Consider the following 25009-nt stretch of genomic DNA (forward strand, 5'->3'; position numbering starts at 1 on the left):
CTAAAAACGCAGCAACAAATTTCAGCAAAAGTTAAATGCTTGTGTCATGAGCACGAAGTGGCTATGCAGTGTCTGCAACGGACGTGGTCATCCACCGTGCATAAGCTACCTTACTGACATTGGTGGCAAAGGAGCAAAAAACAAAACAAAACACAGATTCCTGCACCTGGATTTTTCTGTGCGTTAGCACATTTCGGCTTTTGTGCTTACGCCATGTTATAGTGAGAGTTCTACGCATGGCGTTATACATGAGGCCCCGGGACGTCCACGGAAAACAACAGTGGTGGATGATCGCAGAATCATTTCCATGGTGAAGAGAAACCCCTTCACAACAGCCAACCAAGTGAACAACACTCTCCAGGGGGTAGGCGTATCGATATCCAAGTCTACCATAAAGAGAAGACTACATGAAAGTAAATACAGAGGGTGCACTGTAAGTTGCTAGCCACTTATAAGCCTTAAGAATAGAAAGGCTAGATTGGACTTTGCTAAAGAACATCTAAAAAAGTCAGCACACTTCTGGAAAAACATTCTTTGGACAGATGAAACCAAGATCAATCTCCACCAGAATGATGGAAAGAAAAATGTATGGAAAAGGCATGGAACAGCTCATTATCCAAAGCATACCACATCATTTGTAAAACACGGTGAAGGTAGTGTGATGGCTTGGGCGTGCATGGCTGCCAGTGGCACTGGGACACTAGTGTTTATTGATGATGTGACACAGGACAGAAGCAGCCAAATGAATTCTGAGGTGTTCAGAAACATACTGTCTGCTCAAATCCAGCTAAATTCAGTCAAATTGATTGGGCAGCGTTTCATGATACAGAAGGACAATGACCCAAAACATACAGCCAAAGCAACCCAGGAGTTTATTAAAGCAAAGAAGTGGAAAATTCTTGAATGGCCAAGTCAGTCACCTGAACTTAACCCAATTGAACATGCATTTCACTTGTTGAAGACTAAACTTCAGACAGAAACAAACAGCAACTGAAAGCAACTGCAGTAAAGGCCTGGCAGAGCATTAAAAAGGAGGAAACCCAGCATCTGGTGATGTCCACGAGTTCAAGACTTCAGGCTGTCATTGCCAGCAAAGGGTTTTCAACCAAGTATTAGAAATGAACATTTTATTTCCAGTTATTTAATTTGTCCAATTACTTTTGAGCCCCTGAAATAAAGGGATTGTGTTAAAAATGCTTTAGTTGCCTCATATTTTTATGCAATCTTTTTGTTCAACCCACCAAATTAAAGCTGAAAGTCTGCACTTCAACTGCATCCAAGTTGTTTCATGTAATATTCATTGTGGTAATGTACAGAACCAAAATTAGAAAAAAGCTGTCTCTGTCCAAATATTTATGGGCCTAACTCAGGGGTCCTCAATCCCAGTCCTGGAGAGCCGCAGTGGCTGCAGGTTTTTGTTCTGACCTGGTTGCTTAATTAGAAAGCTATTCTTGCCAATAAAGCACTAACAAGCTATGAAATTAAATTAACTCTGCTATGTCAGGTCATTCTCATATCCTAGATTTTCTTTCCCTTTCTATCATGCAAATGATTTGAAGGCTAAAATGGACGAGTAATTCCTTCACTTTTTTCTCTTCATTTTTCTTCCAAGTATTTAATTAAACCCAATAGTGCAGATAAATACACACAGGTGTAAATGTAAATAAGCAAAATGGAGAAATGCTGCTCTCTCTTGTCATTTGCATGTTATTGATAATAAGGAGCAATTAAAATAGCTGTTTAAGACAAAATTAAGCAATAAGGGCTCAAAATCACTAAAGTGAAGCAGAAGTGTTACTTTAGCAATAAGTGCTTTTTATTAAGCAACTGGGTTGGAGCAAAAACCTGCAGCTACTGCGGCTTTCCAGGACCGTGATTGAGGACCCCTGGCCTAACTGTATTTATGTTTGGGTGCAATATATGGGATGTTGAGAGATAGGCAGGAACAAAAGAAAAAACAATTTGTGCTGCAAGTATGACACACTATGTCTGTTATCCAATCTCATTTTGCCATTTATATTAAATATATAAAATTAATTTCTTTAGACCTCTGGATATAAAATCAGTTAGAACAAGGAGGACCTCCTTTTTTCAGTGAATGCTCCTATACAACAGATTCAGTTTCATCACATTTCATTGATGATGTCAGAAAAGTTTAAATATTTAAAAGTAACTGTTACAAAGAAATTGAAGAATTGATTGTTTAAACTAAATTTTGGCAATTTGTAAAACGTATTAGACAAAGTTTTAAGATGGCACCTTGCATTTTTCTTGTGTTTTTAGCATTATTTTCTACCTTTCTTGCAACTTGTAGCACATTGATTACATATGACAGATTTTTTTGGACCACTGACAAAATCTGCAATCTGGAACTACATCAGTACACCTGTAGATGAATGGAGGTGTCTTACATTGGCTTATCTGAGCTGAGACACCACCGGAGGAGAAGAGCTGGAATCCTGGTCAGGCTGAGGAACCAACAACAGCATTCCCAGCTTCCCAACTAAATGCTTGATGAACTAAGGGATTTTCATTGGGGACATTATGATTTGCAATGATTTTGTCTTCACGGAGACATGGCTGGATCCCTCTCTCCCTGACTTGTCCATTGTACTCTGAGGGTTTCCCCATTCATTACTTGGATAGAACAATGGAGTCTGGGAAGTACAAAGGAGGTGGCATTTGCATAATGATTAACAAACGATAGTGTGTGGATGTACAGAAAATTTTATGGGATGCTGTCCTTATCTTGAACATCTTATGATCAAATGCAGATCTTTTTATCTATTTTGTACCACTGTTTATAAGCAAGAAATCCCCAAAAAAAACAAAAAAAAAAACAGAGCTATCAAAACAATGCAGTATTCACAAAATGACAATTATGACATCCAGTGATCCACTACTGATATCCTCTCTTGAGTCAATAAATTGACAGAGGAAGATCCCAGCATGGGACGTCAAGTTGGCTCCACCCTCAAAATTATTGTATTGCAGCACATTTAAAGTAACAGTACATATTTTAATAAATAATAAACAAAACCTACTGAAATAATATAAAAAAACAAGACATATTAATTTAAACCTAACATAACAACAGTAAGACAGAAAGTAAATATACAGTAGGCTTGGGGGAAAAAATGCAGGCTGTAACAGAACACTTTCAGATCTTGAAGCAATTTAGAACAAAATATAATATAATATACTAAGGCAGGGCTATTCAATTACAAATTCAGTTGGGCCAGATTGTCAAACCAAGAAGGTTAGCTGGGCCACGCATTTTAGCGGCAAAGCAGCTCGTAATGACAAATTTTAAAACCAACACAAACAAATTTATTGAAAAACATAAGGTTTATTTGTTGTTTCTCTTTTAACTTTGGTCAGTTTGCAGAGCAAAAGGTGCATACAAGAAGAGCTGAATTACAGTAACAGAATCTGAGGTAGCCCCTATTTTTTCCACTTACAAAAGAAAAAAAAACTAACCTAGGCTACATATCTGACCTATCTGATCACAAAGTGCATAAAACAAAATAGTGCACAGTAGTAGGCTATTAGAAATAACATTGTTTACTTTTGAAACAAAATAAACAACTTGCACACATTTGACCCAGGAACATCTCAAAGTGCATAAAATAAAAAGTGCACAGTATTCACAACTATAACAACACTGAGGGAACATATTTTAAATCACCATGTGTGATTAGGCATGCCTCTGTTACGCATCCCACATTATATTGATGTATTGTAGGCTACAGTTACCCTGCTGACATAGTGGGAGAAGTGACATTTTTTGTTTTGAACAAGAGCAGTGACTTTAGGCTCATACGTTGTCAATGCAATTCGAAGGCATTGGTGGAGAGTATGGTCAGTCAGGGAGCATCGAGAGTTGCTTTTTATGGAGTTCATGAGTGAAAAACTTGACTCACATGTATATGTTGATCCAAACATACTGAGCATGACGATCGCTACTTTCTTAATGTTAGAGAACTGATGTGCATTGACATCAGTCCAAAACATTGCAAGCCCGTTAGTGGAAAGCTCCTGTGCCATGGTTACAGATGACTGCATGTCAACAAGTTCGAGTGTGAAGGGACCAGTTTCTTAGCTCTGGCGGATAAGGTCCCTTCTATTGCAACAGTGAACGGGTCTCTGACAAAAACGGCCAACTCTGTGGGCAGATCAAGTCCATCCAATCGATCAGCAAAGTTATTTTTCAACATCGCAATGAAATCTGTCATCACATCCGTGATTTGTGCGGGGCGTGAGATGCATTTGCGGAGTGTCGGAAAATGCAGCATTCGCCTGTGCTCAAATCATTTGCGAAAAGGTCCAGTTTAACTTGGAATGCGCGCATCTGTTCCACAAGGTCGATGACAGTTTTGTCTCTGCCTTGTAGTCCCAAATTGAGATCGTTCAGGTGTTTGAATATGTCGCTCAGAAAGCAGGCATCGGCCATGAAGTTGTCGTCCAGTATGCGACTCAAGTGCGTTTCTGCCTTTTTTTGCTTGCTGCCGCAGAGGAAAGTTATGATCTCTTCTCTGAGACTGCAGAAATGCTCCAGTGCTTTGCCTTTGGACAGCCACCTCACTTCATTATGCAAAAGAAGGTTGTGGTGCTCATAAGACATTTCTGACAGCAACATGCGCAATAAGTGGTGTTGGAGGCTTGATGTGGAGCGAATAAAATTAATTATAGCCATAATGCTGTCCATTGTCGTTTTGAGCGCCCCGCTTTTGCGCACAACACCACTTGATGCACAATGCAGTTTAAGGAGAGTAACTGAGGTGCAACAGCGGACCAACGTGCTGCCAAACCATTCACTTTCCCTGTCATGGACGGAGTCCCATCTGTCACAAGCATGCACACACGCTTCATATTCAGACCACTGTCTTTAAAAAAGGCGGAAATTTTCCCAAAGACTATATCGCCAGTTGTGTGTCCTTCTAACGGCAGTAGGCCGAGCAGCTCCTCTCGGAAGCATTTGCCATAAAAAAAACAGACATATATGCACAACTGAGCAGTATCAGTTTTGTCTGTGGACTCATCTACTGCTATAGACATAGTATCAGCTTTCATCAGGTCTCCTAACAGCGTTTCATACACATCTGCAGCAAGAATTTCAACCCTACGAATGTTTGAAGTATCTGACAGGGGTACGTTTTTTATAGCAGATACCACGCTCATTTTAATTTTATCGTCATTTATCACCTCATCCACGACAGCCAGCATACAGTCCTTCACGGTTTCAGAGTCTGTGAATGGCCTTTTCTTTTTTGCCAGTATCCAGGAAACACGAAGGGATGCTGCAGTAGCTCTCTCTTGGGCTGTGAATGACTGCACCGTGGTAGTACTGCTCCGGTTGTAAGATGCAATCAAACTCTGCACTTTTGCAGCCCTCTCTTGTAGGTCCCTCTGGAAAATTGGTGCGAAAAGTGTGGTGTTTCTCAACATGATGCCTCCGAATATTGTAATCTTTAAATACTCCAATGCAATCATTACAAATTAAGCAGATCGGTTTGGCGTTTGGATGTGGCGGTAAAATAAACAAGTATTTGTCAGTCCAGGCAGGGTTAAACTTATGGTTTTCATTGGCAACTTTATGTTTCAGTGTTGAGAAAGACATATTGATAGTAATCTAAGCTACAACCGGCATGCTCTGCATTGTTTGCGTGTTGCAGGCTACGTAATTTACGTAGGAATGCACGTTTTTGGCGGGACCATAGACATAATAAATACTTTATATTTATATTAATATACTATATATTTATATTAATATAATATATATATTAAATTATATTAAATAACAATTTATGAATAATATATATTAATTTATTATCTATGGGCGGAACCACGGGCTGGGCTACTCGGAGGTTGATTCTGGGCCGCATGTGGCCTGCGGGCCGCCAATTGAATAGCCCTGTACTAAGGCATTGCCAATACTTTAAGTGAACCCAATTTTAATCTATAGATAGATAGATACTTTATTAATCCCAAGGAGAAATTCACATACTCCAGCAGCAGCATACTGATAAAAAACAATATTAAAGAGTGATAAAAATGCAGGTAAAACAGACAATAACTTTGTATAATGTTAACGTTTATCCCCTCGGGTGGAATTGAAGAGTCGCATAGTGTGGGGGAGGAACGATCACCTCAGTCTGTCAGTGGAGCAGGACAATGATAGCAGTCTGTCGCTGAAGCTGCTTCTGTCTGGAGATAATACTGTTCAGTGGATGCAGTGGATTCTCCATGATTGACAGGAGCCTGCTCAGCGCCCGTCACTCTGCCACGTATGTGAAACTGTCCAGCACCATGCCTACAATAGAGCCTGCCTTCCTCACCAGTTTATCCAGGCGTGAGGTATTCTTCTTCTTTATACTGCCTCCTCAGCACACCACCGCATAGAAGAGGGCTCTCGCTACAATCGTCTGATAGAACATCTGCTGCATCTTATTACAGTTGCTGAAGGACGCCAGCCTTCTAAGGCAGTGTAGTCGGCTCTGTCCTCTCTTGCACAGAGCATCAGTATTGGCAGTCCAGTCCAATTTATCATCCAGCTGCACTCCTAGGTATTTATAAGTCTCTACCCTCTGCACACTCGCCTCTGATAATCACGGGGTCCAGGAGGGGCCTGGGTCTCCTAAAATCCACCACCAGCTCCTTGGTTTTGCTGGTGATCATGTGTAAGTGGTTTGAGTCGCACCATTTAACAAATTCCTTGATTAGGTTCCTATACTTCTCCTCCTGCCCACTCCGGATGCAGCACACGAAAGCAGTGTCGTCAGCGAACTTTTGCACGTGGCAGGACTCCGATTTGTATTGCAAGTACGATGTATATAGGCTAAACAGGACGGAGAAAGTGCAGTCCCCTGTGGCGCTCCTGTATTGCTGACCACAATGTCAGACCTGCAGTTCCCGAGACACACATACTGAGGTCTGTCTTTAAGATAGTCCACGATCCATGCTACCAGGTATGAATCTACTCCCATCTCTGTCAGCTTGTCCCTAAGGAGCAGAGTTTGGATGGTGTTGAAGGCGCTAGAGAAGTCCAGAAACATAATTCTTACAGCACCACTGCCTCTGTCCAAGTGGTAGAGGGATCAGTGTAGCATATAGATGATGGCATCCTCTGCTCCCACCTTCTCCTTGTATGCGAACTGCAGAGGGTCAAGGGCATGGCAGACCTGTGGCCTCCGGTGGTGAAGTAGCAGCCGCTCCATGGTCTTCATCACATGTGACATCAGAGCAACGACATGTGTGATGAGCTAAAATGTCACTTTTGAACTTGGACTATTGTTTTCATTATTTACTGATTTGTTTAATCTGCATTTATCTGTTTGCTGTAGTTATAGAGAGATTTCTTTTGCTAATGTTAATTCCTACACTTGTTTTCATTTGATATTTAGGATCCTGTTTATGGCAGGGGCAAGCTGGCAGAGATCAAGGGTCTCATTCTGGGAATGCTGGAAACATTTAACTATGAGCAGGTAAGAATTCTTCAGCAACCAAAAATGCATAAAAGTCTAATCAAAGGGGAAAAAGCCTTGTGCTTATATATTAGCAAATTCAATACCAAGGTAATGTATTTTGTCTTGGGTACATTGAATAAGGAAGTTTTCAAATTATTGTTTTTGTTGCTAAAAAAGTATTTTTACCAATCTCAAACTTTTCTGAAAAAAGTCACAAGAGAATACAAAAAGATGTGACAAACTAGCAATAATAATAATTATGAATTTTTCATTTGGTTTTTAACACAAAAATGTCAACATGTCAAGCTGTGTGGATTTTATACTTTAAAGTGCCAAGTGTATGGCAAATTTCAATGGCTCATTTAAGAAATGAATATATAGTGATTACTTAAAGGAATGCTTCACCCAAAAATATCTTTTTTTTTTAATATTATTTACCCTATGCAGTTTATAATGTTGGCTGAGAAAAAAAAAATCATTTCATGTTTTCATGAAGAGATAACATATTGAATATTTAAATTCAATGGAGCCCTGCTATGACAAATTCTGGAGAAAAGGCCAACAATGTGAAATATCATGGAAAATAATATTCTCATGATGCTTAATCCATATGTTACTCATCCATTAGTATGGTCAAAACATTTACATTTTTTGCTAAAATTTTATAAACGGTTACTTCATGAAAACTCCACATTGAATGAAAATGTGAAAGATGAATTCCCACAATATAGCTTAGGAACAGCTCTGGAATGTCCTTTAGATGCCCAGCCAGTCTGAAGAGAACTGAAAACAGCTGTCATCCTATGGTATCCATCCAATCTGACAGAGAAAGGCAGAAATTGCAAGTGTGTGATGTATGTTGCATCATGCCCAAGACAACTCCAGGCTGTAATAACAACCAAAGGTGGTTCAACAATGTACTGAGTAAAGGGTCTGAATACTTGTGTCAGTGTGATATTTCAGTTTTTTATTTTTAACAAATTTGCAGTCATTTCTAAAGACCTGTTTTCACTGGCCATTTTTGGAATATTGAGTGTTGTTTGATATGGGGGAAATGTTAATTTAAATGATTTTCGCACATACAGTAGCTGCAACCTAGCAAAACATGAACAAAGTGAAGCTGTGTAAATACTCTCTCAATCCACTGTATATTGGAACAAAGACATTTATAGATTACCAAACTTCCAGGTAAATAAATGCCACTGTAGCAAGTCAAACATGTAATCTAATAAACTAGGAATAAGGATAGATTCAGGAGGGGATATTTCTGATTTTCTCAAGGGACACTGATAACAAAATCAGTTTAATTTCAATTTTTAGAATACAGAAAAGAAGAATGGAAAATTCAAAGTACATCAAAAGATGTTATTAGTCTTTCAGGCAATAGAATAGTATAAAATAAATACATTTTTAATACATAAATAATAGAAACAAAGTCTGAACAATGTGAATATCTAACTTTTTACAATAATTTGGAACTATGTTTTTTCTGTAATAGATAATTTTGTACTAAGAAGCCATTTTAAAATCATCTTCTTCTTTCGGCTGCTCCCGTTAGGGGTTTCCACAGCGGATCATCTTCTTCCGTATCTTTCTGTCTTCTGCATCTTGTTCTGTTACACCCATCACCTGCATGTCCTCTCTCAACACATCCATAAGCCTTTGCTTAGACCTCCCTTTTTTTCCTCTTTCCTGGCAGCTCTATCCTTAGCATCCTTCTCCCAATATACCCAGCATCTCTCCTCTGCACATGTCAAAACCAACGCAATCTTGGCTCTCTGACTTTGTCTCCCAACCGTCCAACTTGAGCTGACCCTCTAATGTACTCATTTCTAATCCTGTCCATCCTCGTCACACCCAATGCAAATCTTAGCATCTTTAACTCTGCCACCTGTAGCTCTGTCTCCTGCTTTCTGGTCAGAGCCACCATCTCCAACCCATATAACATAGCTGGTCTCACTCCCGTCCTGTAGACCTTCCCTTTCTCTCTTGCTGATACCCATCTGTCACAAATTATTCCTGACACTCTTTTGTATCATTTCCACCCTGCCTACACTCTCTTTTTCACCTCTCTTCACAATCTCCATTACTCTGTACTGTTGATCCCAAGCATTTAAACTCATCCACCTTCGCCAACTCTACTCCCTGCATCCTCACCATTCCACTGACCCCCCTCTCATTTACACAAATGTATTCTGTCTTGTTCCTATTGACCTTCATTCGTCTCCTCTCTAAAGCATATCTCCACCTCTCCAGGGTCTCCTCAACCTGCTCCCTGCTCTCACTACAGATCACAATGTCATCACCAAACATCATAGTCCACGGGGACTCCTGTCTAATGTCATTTGTCAACCTGTCGATAACCATTTTAAATAAGAAAGGGCTCAGAGCTTATCCCTGATGTAATCCCACCTCCAAGTTGATTGCATCCATCACTCCTACCGCAGGCCTCACCACAGTCACACTTCCCTCGTACATATTCTATACAACTCTTACGTACTTCTCTGCCACTCCCGACTTCCTCATACAATACCACAACTCCTCTCGAGGCACCCTGTCATATGCTTTCTCCAGGTCCACAAAGACGAAATGCAGCTTCTTCTGGCCTTCTCTAAACTTCTCCATCAACATCCTCAGAGGAAACATTCCATCTGTGGTGCTCTTTCTTGGCATGAAACCATACTGCTGCTCTCTAATCATCAACTCACTTCTTAACCTAGCTTCCACTACTCTTTCCCATAACTTCATGCTGTGGCTCATCAATTTTATTCCCCTGTAGTTACTACAGTCCTGCACATCCCCCTTATTTTTAAATATCGGCACCAGTACACTTCTTCTCCACTCCTCAGGCATCCTCTCACTTTCCAAGATTCCATTAAACAATCTGGTTAAAAACTCCACTGCCATCTCTCCTAAACACCTCCATGCTTCCATAGGTATGTCATCTGGACCAACGGCCTTTCCATTCTTCATCCTCTTCATAGCTGTCCTTACTTCCTCCTTGCTAATCTGTTGCACTTCCTGATTCACTATCTCCACATCATCCAACCTCTTCTCTCTCTCGTTCTCTTCATTCATCGGCCTCTCAAAGTACTCTTTCCATATGCTCAGCACACTCTTCTCATTTGTAAGTACGTTTCCATCTTTATCATTTATCACCCTAACCTGCTGCAGATCTTTCCCAACTCGCTCCCTCTGTCTAGCCAATTGGTACAGGTCCTTTTCTCCCTTCTTAGTGTGCAATCTCTCATACAACTCATCATACACTTTTTCTTTAGCCTTTTCCACCTCTCACTTCATCTTGCGCCTTATATCCTTGTACTCTTGTCTACTTTCTGCATCTCTCTGACTATCCCACTTCTTCTTTGCCATCCTCTTCCTCTGTATACTCTCCTGTATTTCCTCATTCCACCACCAGGTTTCCTTTTCCTCCTTCCTCTTTCCAGATGTCACACAAAGCACCCTTCTTGCTGTCATCCTTACTACATCTGCTGCAGTTTCCCAGCTGTCTGGTAACTTTTCACTGCCACCCAGTGCCTGTCTCACCTTCTCCCTAAACTCAACTTTGCAGTCTTCCTTTTTCAACTTCCACCATTTGTTCCTTGGTTCTCCCCTTACTCTCTTTCTCTTCTTGATCTCCAACATCATCCTACAAACCATCATCCTATACTGCTTAACTACACTTTCCCCTGCCACCACTTTGCAGTCTTCAATTTCCTTCAGATCATCTCTTCTGCATAGGATGTAATCTACCTGTGGGCATCTTCCTTCACTCTTGTACATCACCGTATGTTCCTCCCTCTTCTTAAAATACGTATTAATCACAGCCATGTCCATCCTTTTGGCAAAATCCACTGACCTTCTTCATTCCTCTCCTTGACACCATACCTACCCATCACCTCCTCGTCTCCTCTGTTCCCTTCACCAACATGCCCAATGAAATCTGCTCCAATCACCACTTTCTGTCCCTTTTGTACACCGTTCATCACTTCATCCAACTCACTCCAAAAATCTTCTTTTTCATCCATTGCACACCCAACTTGCGGTGCATATGCACTAACAACATTCATCATCACACCTCCAATTTCCAGCTTCATAATCATTACTCTGCCTGACACTCTTTTCACCTCCAAAACACTCTTAACATACTGTTCCTTCAGAATAACTCCTACCCATTTCTCCTCCCATCCACACCATGATAGAACAATTTGAATCCACCTCCGATCCACCTGGCCTTACTCCCCTTCCATTTAGTCTCTTGCAAGCACAATATATTAACCTACCTTCTCTCCATCATATCTGCTAACTCTATCCCCTTACAAATCATACTGCCAACATTCAAAGTTCCTACTCTCAGTTCCATTCTCTTTACTTTCCTCCTCTCCTCCTGCCTCCGGACACGTCTCCTCCTTCTTCTTCTTCGGCCAACAGTAGCCCAGTTTCCGCCAGCACCCTTTTGGCTAACAGTACTGGTGGCGGTCGTTGTTAAACCGGGGCTTGACCTATCCAGTAATGTAATTTGTATTGTTGTCCGCATATTGATATTTCAAAAATTTAAATACGGGATACCCTTCCTGACATAACCCTCCCCATTTATCCGGGCTTGGACCAGCACGAAGAAACACACTGATTTGTGCATCCCCTGTGGCTGGGTTAATTAAATCATCTATCATCAATTATTCTTTTGTATATATGTTTGCATCTGTAAGTAAACAAGTAAGTTTAACAAAAAAAGTATACAGATCAGACTTGAACCTTTATACAGGTGAACATGATCTATGCTGGGTGAGCATGATCTATGCTGTTCTGCTTTTAGCCAACACTAAAATTGCCCAGTCAAATTATTAAATGCAAAACATCACTGTGGTTCTGTTCAGTTTTTTTCTTATGATTAAATAAACTATTCATTAAGGCTGGAATTTTCTGGCCTCAGAGGCATGAGATTAATCTTATTAGTAAAAAACATTTTTTCCTTTGATTGTCTGCAAATAGTGGAACATGTACTGTAGCTTTATACATGGTAGAGTTTTAACTTGCACTTATAGATGTAGCGACGAACTGTGTTAATTGACAATGGTTTTCTGAAGTATTTCTGAGCCCACGTGGTAATATCCTTTACAGAATGATGTCGGTTTTTAATGCAGTGCTGCCTGAGGGATCGAAGGTCACAGGCATCCAGTGTTGGTATTTGGCCTTGCCGCTTACGTGCAGAGATTTCTCCAGATTCTCTGAATCTTTTGAAGATTTTATGGACAGTAGATGATAAAATCCTTAGATTCCTTGCAATTGTACGTTGCGAAACGTTGTTCTTAAACTGCTGGACTATTTGCCCATGCAAATTTGTTTACAAAGTGGTGAACCTCGCCCCATCCTTGCTTGTGATCGACTGAGCCTTTTGGTGATGCTCCTTTTATACCCAATCATGACAAACACCTGTTTCCAATTAACCTGTTCACCTGTGGAATGTTCAAAACAGGTGTTTTTTGAACATTCCTCAACTTTCCCAGTCTTTTGCTGCCCCGTCCCAGCTTTTTTGGAATGTGTTGCAGGCATCAAATTCAAAATGAGTGAAGATTTGCAAAATAACAATGAAGTTTATCAGTTTGAACATTAGATATCTTGCCTTCGTCATGTATTCAGTTGAATGTAGGTTGAAAAGGATTTGCAAATCATTGTATTCTGTTTTTATTTACGTTTTACACTACGTCCCAACTTCATTGGAATTGGGGTTGTATATATGTATATGTATGTATGTACAGTTAGGTCCATAAATATTTGGACAGAGACAACTTTTTTCTCATTTTGGTTCTGTACATTACCACAATGAATTTTAAATGAAACAACTTGGATGCAGTTGAAGTGCAGACTTTCAACTTTAATTTAGTCAGGTGAACAAAACGATTGCATAAAAATGTGAGGGAACTGAAGCATTTTTTTAACACAATCCCTTCATTTCAGGGCCTCAAAAGTAATTGGACAATTGACTCAAAGGCTATTTCATGGGCAGGTGTGGGCAAGTCCGTCGTTATGTCATTATCAGTTAAGCACATAAAAGGCCTGGAATTGATTTGAGGTGTGGTGCTTGCATGTGGAAGATTTTGCTGTGAACAGACAACATGCGGTCAAAGGAGCTCTCACTTGTTGAAGACTAAACTTCGGACAGAAAGGCCCACAAACCAACAGCAACTGAAAGCCGCTGCAGTAAAGGCCTGGCAGAACATTAAAAAGGAGGAAACTCAGCATCTGGTGATGTCCATGAGTTCAAGACTTCAGGCTGTCATTGCCAGCAAAGGGTTTTCAACCAAGTATTAGAAATGAACATTTTATTTCCAGTTATTTAATTTGTCCAATTACTTTTGAGCCCCTGAAATAAAGGGATTGTGTTAAAACATTTTTTTTAGTTCCCTCACATTTCTATGCAATCTTTTTGTTCAACCCACTGAATTAAAGCTGAAAGTCTGCACTTCAACTGCATCTGAGTTGTTTCATTTAAAATTCATTGTGGTAATGTACAGAACCAAAATTAGAATAAAGCTGTCTCTGTCCAAATATTTATGAACCTAACTGTATGTATGTATGTATATGTGTATATGTATATGTATGCATATGTGTATATATATGTACAGTATATGTATGTATGAATATTTGTATATGTACTGTATATACAGTATGTCTATATGTGTGTATATATGTTTATATATGTATGTATGTATATATATATATATGAATATGTCTATATGTTTATATGTGTATACTATATACAGTGGTGTGAAAAACTATTTGCCCCCTTCCTGATTTCTTATTCTTTTGCATGTTTGTCACACAAAATGTTTCTGATCATCAAACACATTTAACCATTAGTCAAATATAACACAAGTAAACACAAAATGCAGTTTTTAAATGATGGTTTTTATTATTTAGGGAGGAAAAAAAATACAAACCGACATGGCCCTGTGTGAAAAAGTAATTGCCACCTGAACCTAATAACTGGTTGGGCCACCCTTAGCAGCAATAACTGCAATCAAGCGTTTGCGATAACTTGCAATGAGTCTTTTACAGCGCTCTGGAGGAATTTTGGCCCACTCATCTTTGCAGAATTGTTGTAATTCAGCTTTATTTGAGGGTTTTCTAGCATGAACCGCCTTTTTAAGGTCATGCCATAGCATCTCAATTGGATTCAGGTCAGGACTTTGACTAGGCCACTCCAAAGTCTTCATTTTGTTTTTCTTCAGCCATTCAGAGGTGGATTTGCTGGTGTGTTTTGGGTCATTGTCCTGTTGCAGCACCCAAGATCGCTTCAGCTTGAGTTGACAAACAGATGGCTAATGGTTAAATGTGTTTGATGATCAGAATCATTTTGTGTGACAAACATGCAAAAGAATAAGAAATCGGGAAGGGGGCAAATAGTTTTTCACACCACTGTATCTATTATATAAAGCAAATCTTGGTTCGAGACGTGAGCATCTTGTAGAGACACTTTGATGTCACGCGAGACTAGACATTACAATCTTAGAAAGCAAGACCTGTGAGACGGTGACTTTTGCATGTCACGCCCAACTTACAAACAATTTAAAATAAGTTCACGGACATCTAACCTCGCAGTTGTTGGAATGCTTTTGGCCAACACACTTCATGTGCTCCCAGCTCTTAAAAATGTTATACATTTACATAGATGGCACGTGAACGACTAAGCAAAGAAGTATGTCGTATAATAATTTTAAATATTCTATCCCACTCCATACTATCCTCCCTGATCTAGATGAGAATATGGTCTGCCACTGCTTCCTGAAGTCTAAGACCATCTCCTTAATTTATCTGATATTAAAAGTGATACTCTGTTACTGGCATTACTGAGTAAGCAGGCAGATTTCTCAAAGCTATCTCATCGCTCTTGGTAATCAGTCCTTTGATGGTTGTGTTATCAACAATTCCAGTGAAAAAAATGTACCAGTCTTTGATCACATAATTCTAGATGAGCAGAGAGTACAGTGTTAGGCTAAGCACAACACACTGTGAGGTGCTTGTGTTGAAGATCAACGTGGAAAACGTGATTCTGCCAATTTGCAGATCCTGGGAACTGCTGGCTAGTGATGAGCAAACTCCACAGTGTTGGCTTCGCCTCAAGTTTAGAGAAATTACAGAAGTGTTTGTGAATATTGCTGAACTCTGCAAAATGCATTGAAGGCAATGGCAAAGGACTAATTGAACTAAATTTGTCTGGATTATAATGGTGCAGTCATCTTTAAAGTGTCTGTCATGGCTAAGGAAATGTCTGCCAACTATACTGGACCCATTATTGTGGCCATAAAGACAATCTGAGCAACCACTGCACCACTGTGCCTCCGTGAGATCAACAAAGAAAAAGCAGTCATAAATTTTGTGAATACAAAATGGAAAAGCTGAAATTGTAGTCAGGAAAAAAAAGTCAGAAAAAATGTGCATGTATTTTAAAGGCAGAAAATTCAAAGTCGTTGTTATGAATGAAGCCACATGCTGGCTCGTGCTATTTTTTCAAGATGTGTTGAAGGCTTCAAAACTCTCTGTGCTGATGCTTTGCACTTTTTCTTCTATCAAAAAGATAGTAACATCTTGTAAATAGTAATAAATCTTTCTTTATTATCATTATTTCATAGAGTCTCCTGTCTTTGGGGCAAGGAGCAGGGGGGGCATCAGGATCCTTGTTTTTTATATCCATGTGGCTAATTGTGCATATTATCTCGGAAGGAAATTTGTTTGCAGCAGGCAAGTACAAAAACAGATGATTTCGCTATAGAGATCCAATGGATAAACAAAGACACAACATTTGACAACCAGTCTTATTGCATAAATACACATTCAACATCAGTACAAAGAATAATACTTTCTTTGAACAGTATACAAAATAATAATGAGGAATTTAACATGAAGCAGCATCCCTACAAGTAACAGAATTTGAAAAGCTTTGAAAAGCTTATTGCTTGAGGAATAAAACAATTCTTTAATCTGTTGCTCTTTACCTTTGGAAACCTAAATCTGTAGCCTGATGTCAACAGTTGTCATTTAAAGCAAAGAGTATGGCTACTGTCTGACAGAATTGAGTTGGCTTTCTTTCTAACCGGTTTTCAATACCTGTTCTATTTTATAAAAAAAATTTGATTGAGGAAAATTATTCTGTTTTTGCCTTTATTTAGGTGCTTTATTACAAATTTTTCAGTCAAATAACCAAAAACCAGAAAAAGAAAAAGAAATTGCTTGTTCTCTTTATCATCTTGCTTTCCCAAGATCTGAAAATCTAGAGTCCCACTATATGTGAGCAATAAAAGAACCACATGCAGTGCTTTACTATTTAAAAAAATACAGCTTTACAGCTGCAAGCATTTCACACGATTCATCATTACATCTGCTGCTTTTTGGAGAATCATCTAAAGTTTAATAATTTACAAAATAGTTCACAAAAACGGTAAACATCACTGAATTGCTGTCAGCCCTGGTTATCCTTTGTGAACTCGTGACAGAGCTAAGAGCTTTTGATGAACGCCTTATTGATGTCTCAATGTCACGGGTCTCTTGGTGTGCCTTAGTTTGCACTCCTGTTAGTTGTTTTGACACTGCATCATAACTTTCTGTAGTGTAACATGGTTAATGGCACTCTCTTTCTGCTCGTCATTCCTTTTTTTATGGTAGTTTACCATTGACTGTCCAGCTGTCCATGCAAACTTTATTTTCTGATATTTAAATCTGAGAGGTAAGTCTTATAATTGACTTATTCAATGTAGTATACAAGAATGTATGTATATATGTTAAAAGAAGTTGAACAATGTAAATATTCCAGCATTTTAAAGTAAGGAGATAAAGACTGTAGTTGTTATCCCTGCTGCTTAACAGCTTCAGAGCCCTGAGTTGTCCAAATACTGCTTGTGTGGAGTTTACCCATGATCATTGTGTCTGTTTGGTTTTTATGTGACTCTCACAGCTTGAAGATGTGCCAGCACAGTTGACTGGCAATTGTAAACCAGCTTAATATAGGAATTGAGCAGATATGTTCTGCATTTCACAACAACTGGTCAGTATTGCCTCATAGTCTACAAGTGAAAATGGGTCACTTTGCCTTTATCTGTGAACTAAAATGTCAGGGCCAGCACATGGGGTGAAACAACAAGGCAATTGCATAAGGTAGCACTTTGATAAAAGCAGCATTTTCTTCATGTGACTTTGTTTTCTTTCTTTTTTCATTTTTAATATGAAATAATACTAAAAAAGTTAACTGTGAACCTTAACAATTGCATATACATCCAGTGCCTCTTTATATTCTAATTCTAAAAATTGTGAGAAATATTTTGATTTTAAAAGTTTAATAATATAGACTGCAGTTAAGTGTCTTAATTCCAGTTTTTTACTTCTTTGCAATTTTTCTTTGACTGTTCAAATGAATGTGACGTTTGTGACTGTGTACAGATATCCATCCCAAATGTTCAAAATGAATAAAAATAAATTAATCAGACAGATGTGACCAAATAAAGAAACGTCAATACCAGTCACATATTGACTATTCAAATAGTTCACAGTGCTGGTCATTTGCAAATGCAAATGTTCAACTCATGAATGGCAAGTGCCCTAAGTGCCCTGTGAATCATCACCAACAAATCTATATGCAAGATACACTCAGAAAAATAGTGTTTGGGGCTACAGTGCTGTTGTATTGATAGTATAATTTATTTGCCATCGTGTCTCATGTGCCACACTAGTTTGAGGATTAATATTATTGTTTTTCATATTGTTGTAATGCATGTTGTAGTCCATCATGTTTACCCCCACCCAACCCCCCCCTAATTTTTATGATGGGTTGTATTGCATTCCATTTAATATGCTGAATATGTCATGTTGTTAATTTCTGGAATCTGTTTAAGAGCTCAGTCAAAATGGTTTTAAAATAACCCTTAAGTTCACAAACCACCTTTTTATTAAAAAAGGTCAAATTTCTTTAAGCTTGCAAGACAGAGTTTGAAACTGTCATAGCATTTAGTGATGTGCACAGGTTGTACAATACAACCAAGTTTCATTTCTCACCTAGTTTCATATTATACATTTGTATTGTTTTTAATGCATATTTTGGCCTTTTCGCTTTAAAGCTACTGTAATCTTTTTCATTACGTTACATTTTTTCAAATAATTTATTTCTGTTTTGGTCACATGTTCAGAGAATGCATTATTCTGTGAAGACTGTATAGCAATACACATTGTATGTGAAAAAAGAGTATGATTTCATTACTAGTAATGATATAGGGATGGAAGGGTTATGGGCGACAGAAATGTACTTTTCCCAGGTGGCATTATTTAACGCACCAGCCCAGCAAAATGTATATCCCCACTTTGCTGTCTTTTTTTTTTGTGTTTCTTATTTTGAATGCTTTTTACCTTTTTTATGAGCACATCCTATATGGTAATATCAATTTCTGTGCAAAGTGCTTAATACTAGTATTTATAATAACTTATTTTATATAAAACAATTATTGACTGCCCTGCGGTGGGTTGGCACCCTGCCCAGGATTGGTTCCTGCCTTGTGCCCTGTGTTGGCTGGGATTGGCTCCAGTAGACCCCTGTGACCCTGTATTCGGATTCAGCGGGTTAGAGGATGGATGGATGGATTATTGACTGCTGGAGTTATTCTGAGTCTTTCTGGAGAAAATCTGGAGTTATTGCCCAAATACTAAAAACTACATTCTCTCAGCATTCCAGCTATTTTGCCAGAACTTACACATTCTTAGGAACCAGACCTTTAATTAGTTGCATTGATTTCTCAATTGTTATTCTCAAGGAACTACACGCACCAGAGGACATCTGTCAACACAATTATTACCACTGCAAATTAATGAAATGCAAATAAGCCATGTTGGTGATTTTTATAGAGGATACTCTTATAGTAAAGCTAAAAAAAACAACAGAAAAGAAGCATGAAAAAAACTAGATAACTTATGAATAGACCAAGTGAGTGGATGTTTTCTAAACACTCGTTTTGCTATCCAGCTTGATATTGCACTTCTATGTGTTCAGGACAACCACTACACAGATAATAATCTGCTTGGGTAGATTTATCTTTCGGCATGTTTCAAGTCATGCCAATATAACAATTTTAGGAACAGTTTTTTTTAGCACAGAAGAACAGGGAGACAGAGCTTGTATTGGTAGCAATCCATGCCAGTCAGTCCTCAAAGCCTCATTTACACAGATACAGATTATTTTACAAAAGCCATAATCTGCTATTCTCTTACATTATAGTTTAATGTAATGCACTGTTGTTCTTTTAGGATGTCAAAATTATATTCGTGGCTGAGCAGGGTTTCAGCAGCAGGAAAGTGTTTAAATGTAATGATAAATATATTTTGTCACTGTGTTTTCAGATAAACCTTTTTGATAATGCAGCTCCCAGAAATAATATACTAAGTAAATATAAAATGTGCATTACATTAGCTGCAGTTCCTTTTCATCCAGACCCAAAAAATTATAGCATACCAATGATTCTTTAGCTAAAATCTTTACAGAACTGCCAAATCAGGCAGTATTGTGCTCTTTTTGGTCTGTCGGTGTTAATAAGAGCATTAGCCTGCTAACATACTTAATATCTATGTATGACCCTCTAAGAAGCAAAGATAAATTGTCCTTTTCTATGCTACATACTTTGCTTAATTGGTGCCTGAATCTTGGAATAATCTGACTTCTGTCTATTCCCTGGGTAACACAGCGGCACTAACCAAAAATTAGGGGTGTTCAATTCTAAAAATCGTTACAAATTGGCTATATACTCACTTTTGTCCAAAACAAGTCAAATGTTGCACATTTGTATGTGGCACTAGATCAGTTAATCTTGACTCAAATTCAGTTGGATACACTTACTTAAAATTCTCAGAAGTTATGCAAATCTTTTTTTTCTATTATTCTGATTCTTTCTACTTGGTAATTGTATGATACTTAAATTAGTAAATGTTGTTTAAGCTGCATTGTTTCAATTCAATGTTGGATGCAATTTTAGAGTTACTATTTTTATGAAGTTATACGTGTTGCTGTTGGGATATGTTCAACTTGTGGGGACCATCTGATAGTTTAGAAAAATTAAGATTTTTTTTTAAAGAATTGGAATTACATTAATAGTAGTGAATAGTACATCTGCAAGTGTGATAAGGCGAGGTCTGTGGCTGAAGAAGATGGCCGTTTTAATAAGTAAATAATTGGCTGACCCGTTCTCTATGGTTGTGCATGCTCACGCAGCCATGGGGAGTTGGTAGGGTAATTGGGTTCAGACACACTTGTGAATTAGGGTGCAATCTGTCTCAATTGCTTCTTCGGCTTCCTGTGGTGCACGATTCAGATGCTGTGCCCACAGAGGCATGTAAGAGAGAGCCGGCATAGGGGAAAAAAAAAACAAAGTGGTTGGAGACTGATCAGAAGAAAAGTTGGAGGTTAAAGGAGGGAGAACAGAAAGGATTCAGAGACACCTGGTAGCATGGAGCCAGCCAGCACTGTCACAGCAAGCCCTTTCATTTGCTGAATATCTATTATGTAATAGGTACCCAATATTTGTATTTTTTAATGGATACTGGAAAATACTGTATCTCAAATTTGAATCTGCAGACATCAGTGAGCAGCTTCCCATTATTACAAAAACATATTACAGAGAACACTTTAAAAAAATAATAATCTTCTGTTAATTGTGCATAAAAATTGTCGATGTGTTTTATTAATACATTACAAAAGTTATACAAGTCCAGTAGGAATAAACCTACTTTATTGCTTCATCTAAAGTTTCTTTATGTAAGATATATGCAATCAATATACATTGCTTTGAAAAAGTATTAAAGCCCTACTAATTCTTTACTTTTATTTAATACAAAATTGTACAGTGAAATTTTGTTGTGTGTCATTTTTATGTTCTAAAGCAGGGGTGCCCAGACTTTTTTAGATTGCGAGCTACTTTTAAAATGACCAGGTCGAACTGATCTACCTACATTAAAAATGCTATATATATATATATATATATATATATATATATATATATATATATATATATATACTAAGTATACTTTATACATAAAATATATGTTGTTGTATCTTGCATAACTGAATAACCTTTATGGCACAATACCAATTCAATACATTTATGGTCACTGCAGTGTTTGGATTTAATAATCTTCCTGTGGGAAAAGGCTGACTCGTATAAATAAGTAGAGCCGAATAATGCAGTCAAGGAGGTAGCACATTTCCTCATGTTTGGGTACTTTTCCTCTATGAGTAAGTTTCAAAACTGTCCAAGAGCCCCAGACTTCTGCTGAATGTCATCCTGTGTTTTATCTTGGTAGAGTAATATATATATTGCTCTACTGTCCCCTATTGTATTATTAATATGTAGCCTTAGAATACCTAATCTCACAGATTTACCACTGTTTATAAGATATTATTTTATATAACTTATCCCCACCTTCCCTTCTATATCTATAACCTCAGGCAATTAGATGTAGTAAAAAGACAAGCAGGAGTTAAGTTACACATAAAATAATGTATTACTGATAATATTCATAAATAACAACAAAATGCAAAGTACATTTGAATATTGGCAACCATACAACCTGATAAAATGGTGATGTGTAATTCAGGTGGCACACAGACTTGTAGTTACTTAATGTCTCTAGTTAAAGCATCGTTGGTGCTCAGCTTTCAGCCACATGTCTGTTCAATATGGCTGCTGAGCTGTGCTCTTCATTGTGTTGTCTTCATCATCACAGGTTAGCAAGAGAGATGCTTCTTCATATGTGGGTCAGTTAGAGAGAGAGAATGTGGTTGAGCAAGTACATTTATAGATGTTCTCTCCAATTCCTAGAACCAATAGGACATCATGGTACTTGAAGGCCTCTGAGACAAGCCAATTCCAAACAGCCATACCTCAGACCAATGGGAGAAATAGTACATTTAACACCTCAACCCCCCCAAGACCATATATTAAGCTAACCTGGCTTTGTGTGGGGGATCAAACTGGTTTAAGACACATCCCCCCAAATCCTGTCATAAAATTACAAAGAGACAGTCGTAAAAAGGGGATGGGGGAAGGCAAACATGAATACCTTTCACCACTTGGTTTGCCTAAATTATAAATAAAGACATACAAAACATTTATCAAGTTATATGCAAAATCCTACATCACAACATCCTGTAATGTCAAAATCTAATCCTCCACTGTAGAGGAGTTTTAGGTGAAACAGTGTTGCAATTTCTGATGTGAGTGAATCACCCTCAACATCTTCCCTAAATGGATAGCACTTAAATGTAGCGATTGGCTCAAGTAAAGCAGAGTCTTGAAACCGTCTGTCAAAGTCTGACAGGCAATTTTCAATCTGCTCTGTGTAGCGAATGCTATCAAGTTGCACACATGCCTTCCATTGCGTCTCCAGCTCTGACGCAAAGTTTTGGATGTTCCCCAAATCAAGCCGCTACAGCTTTGAAGACAGATGTTACATTTTTCATTTGAAAGCATTAACTAAGCTAATCATTAGCTAAGCTAATCATTTTGACCATGGAGTTCTCTTTTCCTTGCAGCTGTAAATTAAGCTCATTCAGGATGTTGGTCAGATCGGAAAAAAAATGCCAAGTCTAGCAGCCATTGATCGTTATTAAGTTGCTTGTATTCTACATGTTTAATGACAAGGAGAAACTCCTTTTTCTCTGGCCAGGGGTCTTGAAATCTCAGCAGGAATTTCTCCCTAGCTATCTGTCTCAACGAAGGCATCTTTTATCATCTCTCCATCTTGGAAGGATTTCTTATGCTTAATGATCGAGTGACTCACCCAGAACGATGCTTCGCTGTGTCTGCCTTTGCTTTTGAATTCAGCCAAATGAAAAATGACGGCTGTCCGATTTAACTGCGATTTTAGTTCCCTCTCCTTTCTCTTTCTCAGATCGCTTTTCGGAAGGAAGTTAGTTTCGTAGCTTTTATGAACAGTTCGAAAGTGTCTTTCCACATTTTCCTTCTTTGGAATAGCAATGATAGATTGACAGATCAGACAAACGCACTTCGATTGTGACATTGTGAGAAAAAAAATCCTCTTCCAATTCCACATCCAGCCCATACCCTCACCAAATCAATTTTTTTTAAATCCCTTCTTTAGTCGATATAAATTGGAAGGCTAACTAGATCACAGCCGGAGTTTTGCAGTAGCTTGCGCATTTGACTGTGCATGCAGGATGACTAGTGTGTTAGAAGGAAAGACATCTCAGACTGGTCGGCCCTGTATGTCAATCAAGTGATAAATTCCATAGGGAGGATATGTAGACTAACGTTTAAAAAAATGTATTTTTGAATGCAATGCGATCTACCTGCACTATCTTTCTGATCTACCGGTCGATCGCGATCGACATTTTGGGCACCCCTGTTCGAAAGTTATTTCTTTAATGTGACAATATTTTATGTCAGAAAAAAAATCCCAAAAAGAAAAAAAGAGCAAATGTGCAAGTTACACAAGTACCAATCCCCATACTTTGATATTTTTGCAGCAATAACAGCTTTAACCCCTTATCATTCGGGGTCATTTTTGCTAAATCGCTTGTAATTCGACCTCTCCAAATTAGAATCATTGCTGTTATTGAACTATCTGGAGTATAAACACATGTTTGGTCTCTTTGTAAAGGTAACATTCTCTAGTTTCACCCTTAGTAGTCAGAATCACTGTAGGTGTGACTGATCAAAAGTTATGCACATTAGAACTCACAAAAAAAACTAATTTTTTTGTTCTCGCCTAAGTTTTTTTATGAAAATAAAGGAAAATAAAGCTGCAGTAGGTAGGTGAGGACAGAAACACACTATGTACCAACAGAATAACTTGTTGACTACTCACATTTCAAATTTGAAAAGAATACCTGTAAAAATGACATTTTTTACACCAGTTTTTATGTGGGCATGCCCAGGGTCTTTTTAGAGGGACCATTATCCACATTTTGGAACATATGGAAAAGTGTAATAACTTTTGAATGCTTCAACCCACATATATCAATGAGGGCTTTACTGAAAGCTTACACCTAAAGGAATCTATATCTACACACAGTGTCACTCTATTAGTTATGGAAATTCATGTTCCATAATAAAAACAATAAAAATACACATTTCTATGTAAAAATAGTCAATACAAGTTATGGGCCAAAAATATATTTATATTTTTATTTTTACTTTTTTTTATAAAATGCACACAAACTATATATATTTCTTTTACAAACTGTTACAACACAGCTCAGCGTTTTCCATGTGCCACTTGATGGCAGCAATCACTAGCAAGCAGAAAGCACAAGGCGTGGCGTCGCTCTCTGCCATTACACGCCCCTGTGCCGGTTGAATACTTTCAACGCGCATACATGCATCTATTATTTAATCGAGCGTTTATTTACATTTAAACTTCTACTTTTATTCATATTTAAAATGCGAAAAACTTGGCGAAATCACAATAAACAACCACGCACCAACTCTGCAGACTGGCACAAATGCCACCTTCACGCAGCTCCGATCGTTTTGTTTACAAGTTAGTATGGC

The 25009-nt window shown here is 38.2% G+C and overlaps 1 protein-coding gene across 1 annotated transcript in view; it reads left to right on the plus strand.

Moving 5' to 3' along the window:
- Positions 1–25009, plus strand: part of vps8 (VPS8 subunit of CORVET complex) — a 740642-nt gene that overhangs the window by 497419 nt on the left and 218214 nt on the right. Inside the window, exon 43 of the mRNA XM_039755059.1 lies at positions 7404–7484. Within this exon, the coding sequence (XP_039610993.1) occupies positions 7404–7484 (81 nt within the window). The remainder of the gene's footprint in view (positions 1–7403; positions 7485–25009) is intronic.

Source organism: Polypterus senegalus, chromosome 6, assembly GCF_016835505.1.
Source record: "Polypterus senegalus isolate Bchr_013 chromosome 6, ASM1683550v1, whole genome shotgun sequence".
Classification (NCBI taxonomy): domain Eukaryota; kingdom Metazoa; phylum Chordata; class Cladistia; order Polypteriformes; family Polypteridae; genus Polypterus; species Polypterus senegalus.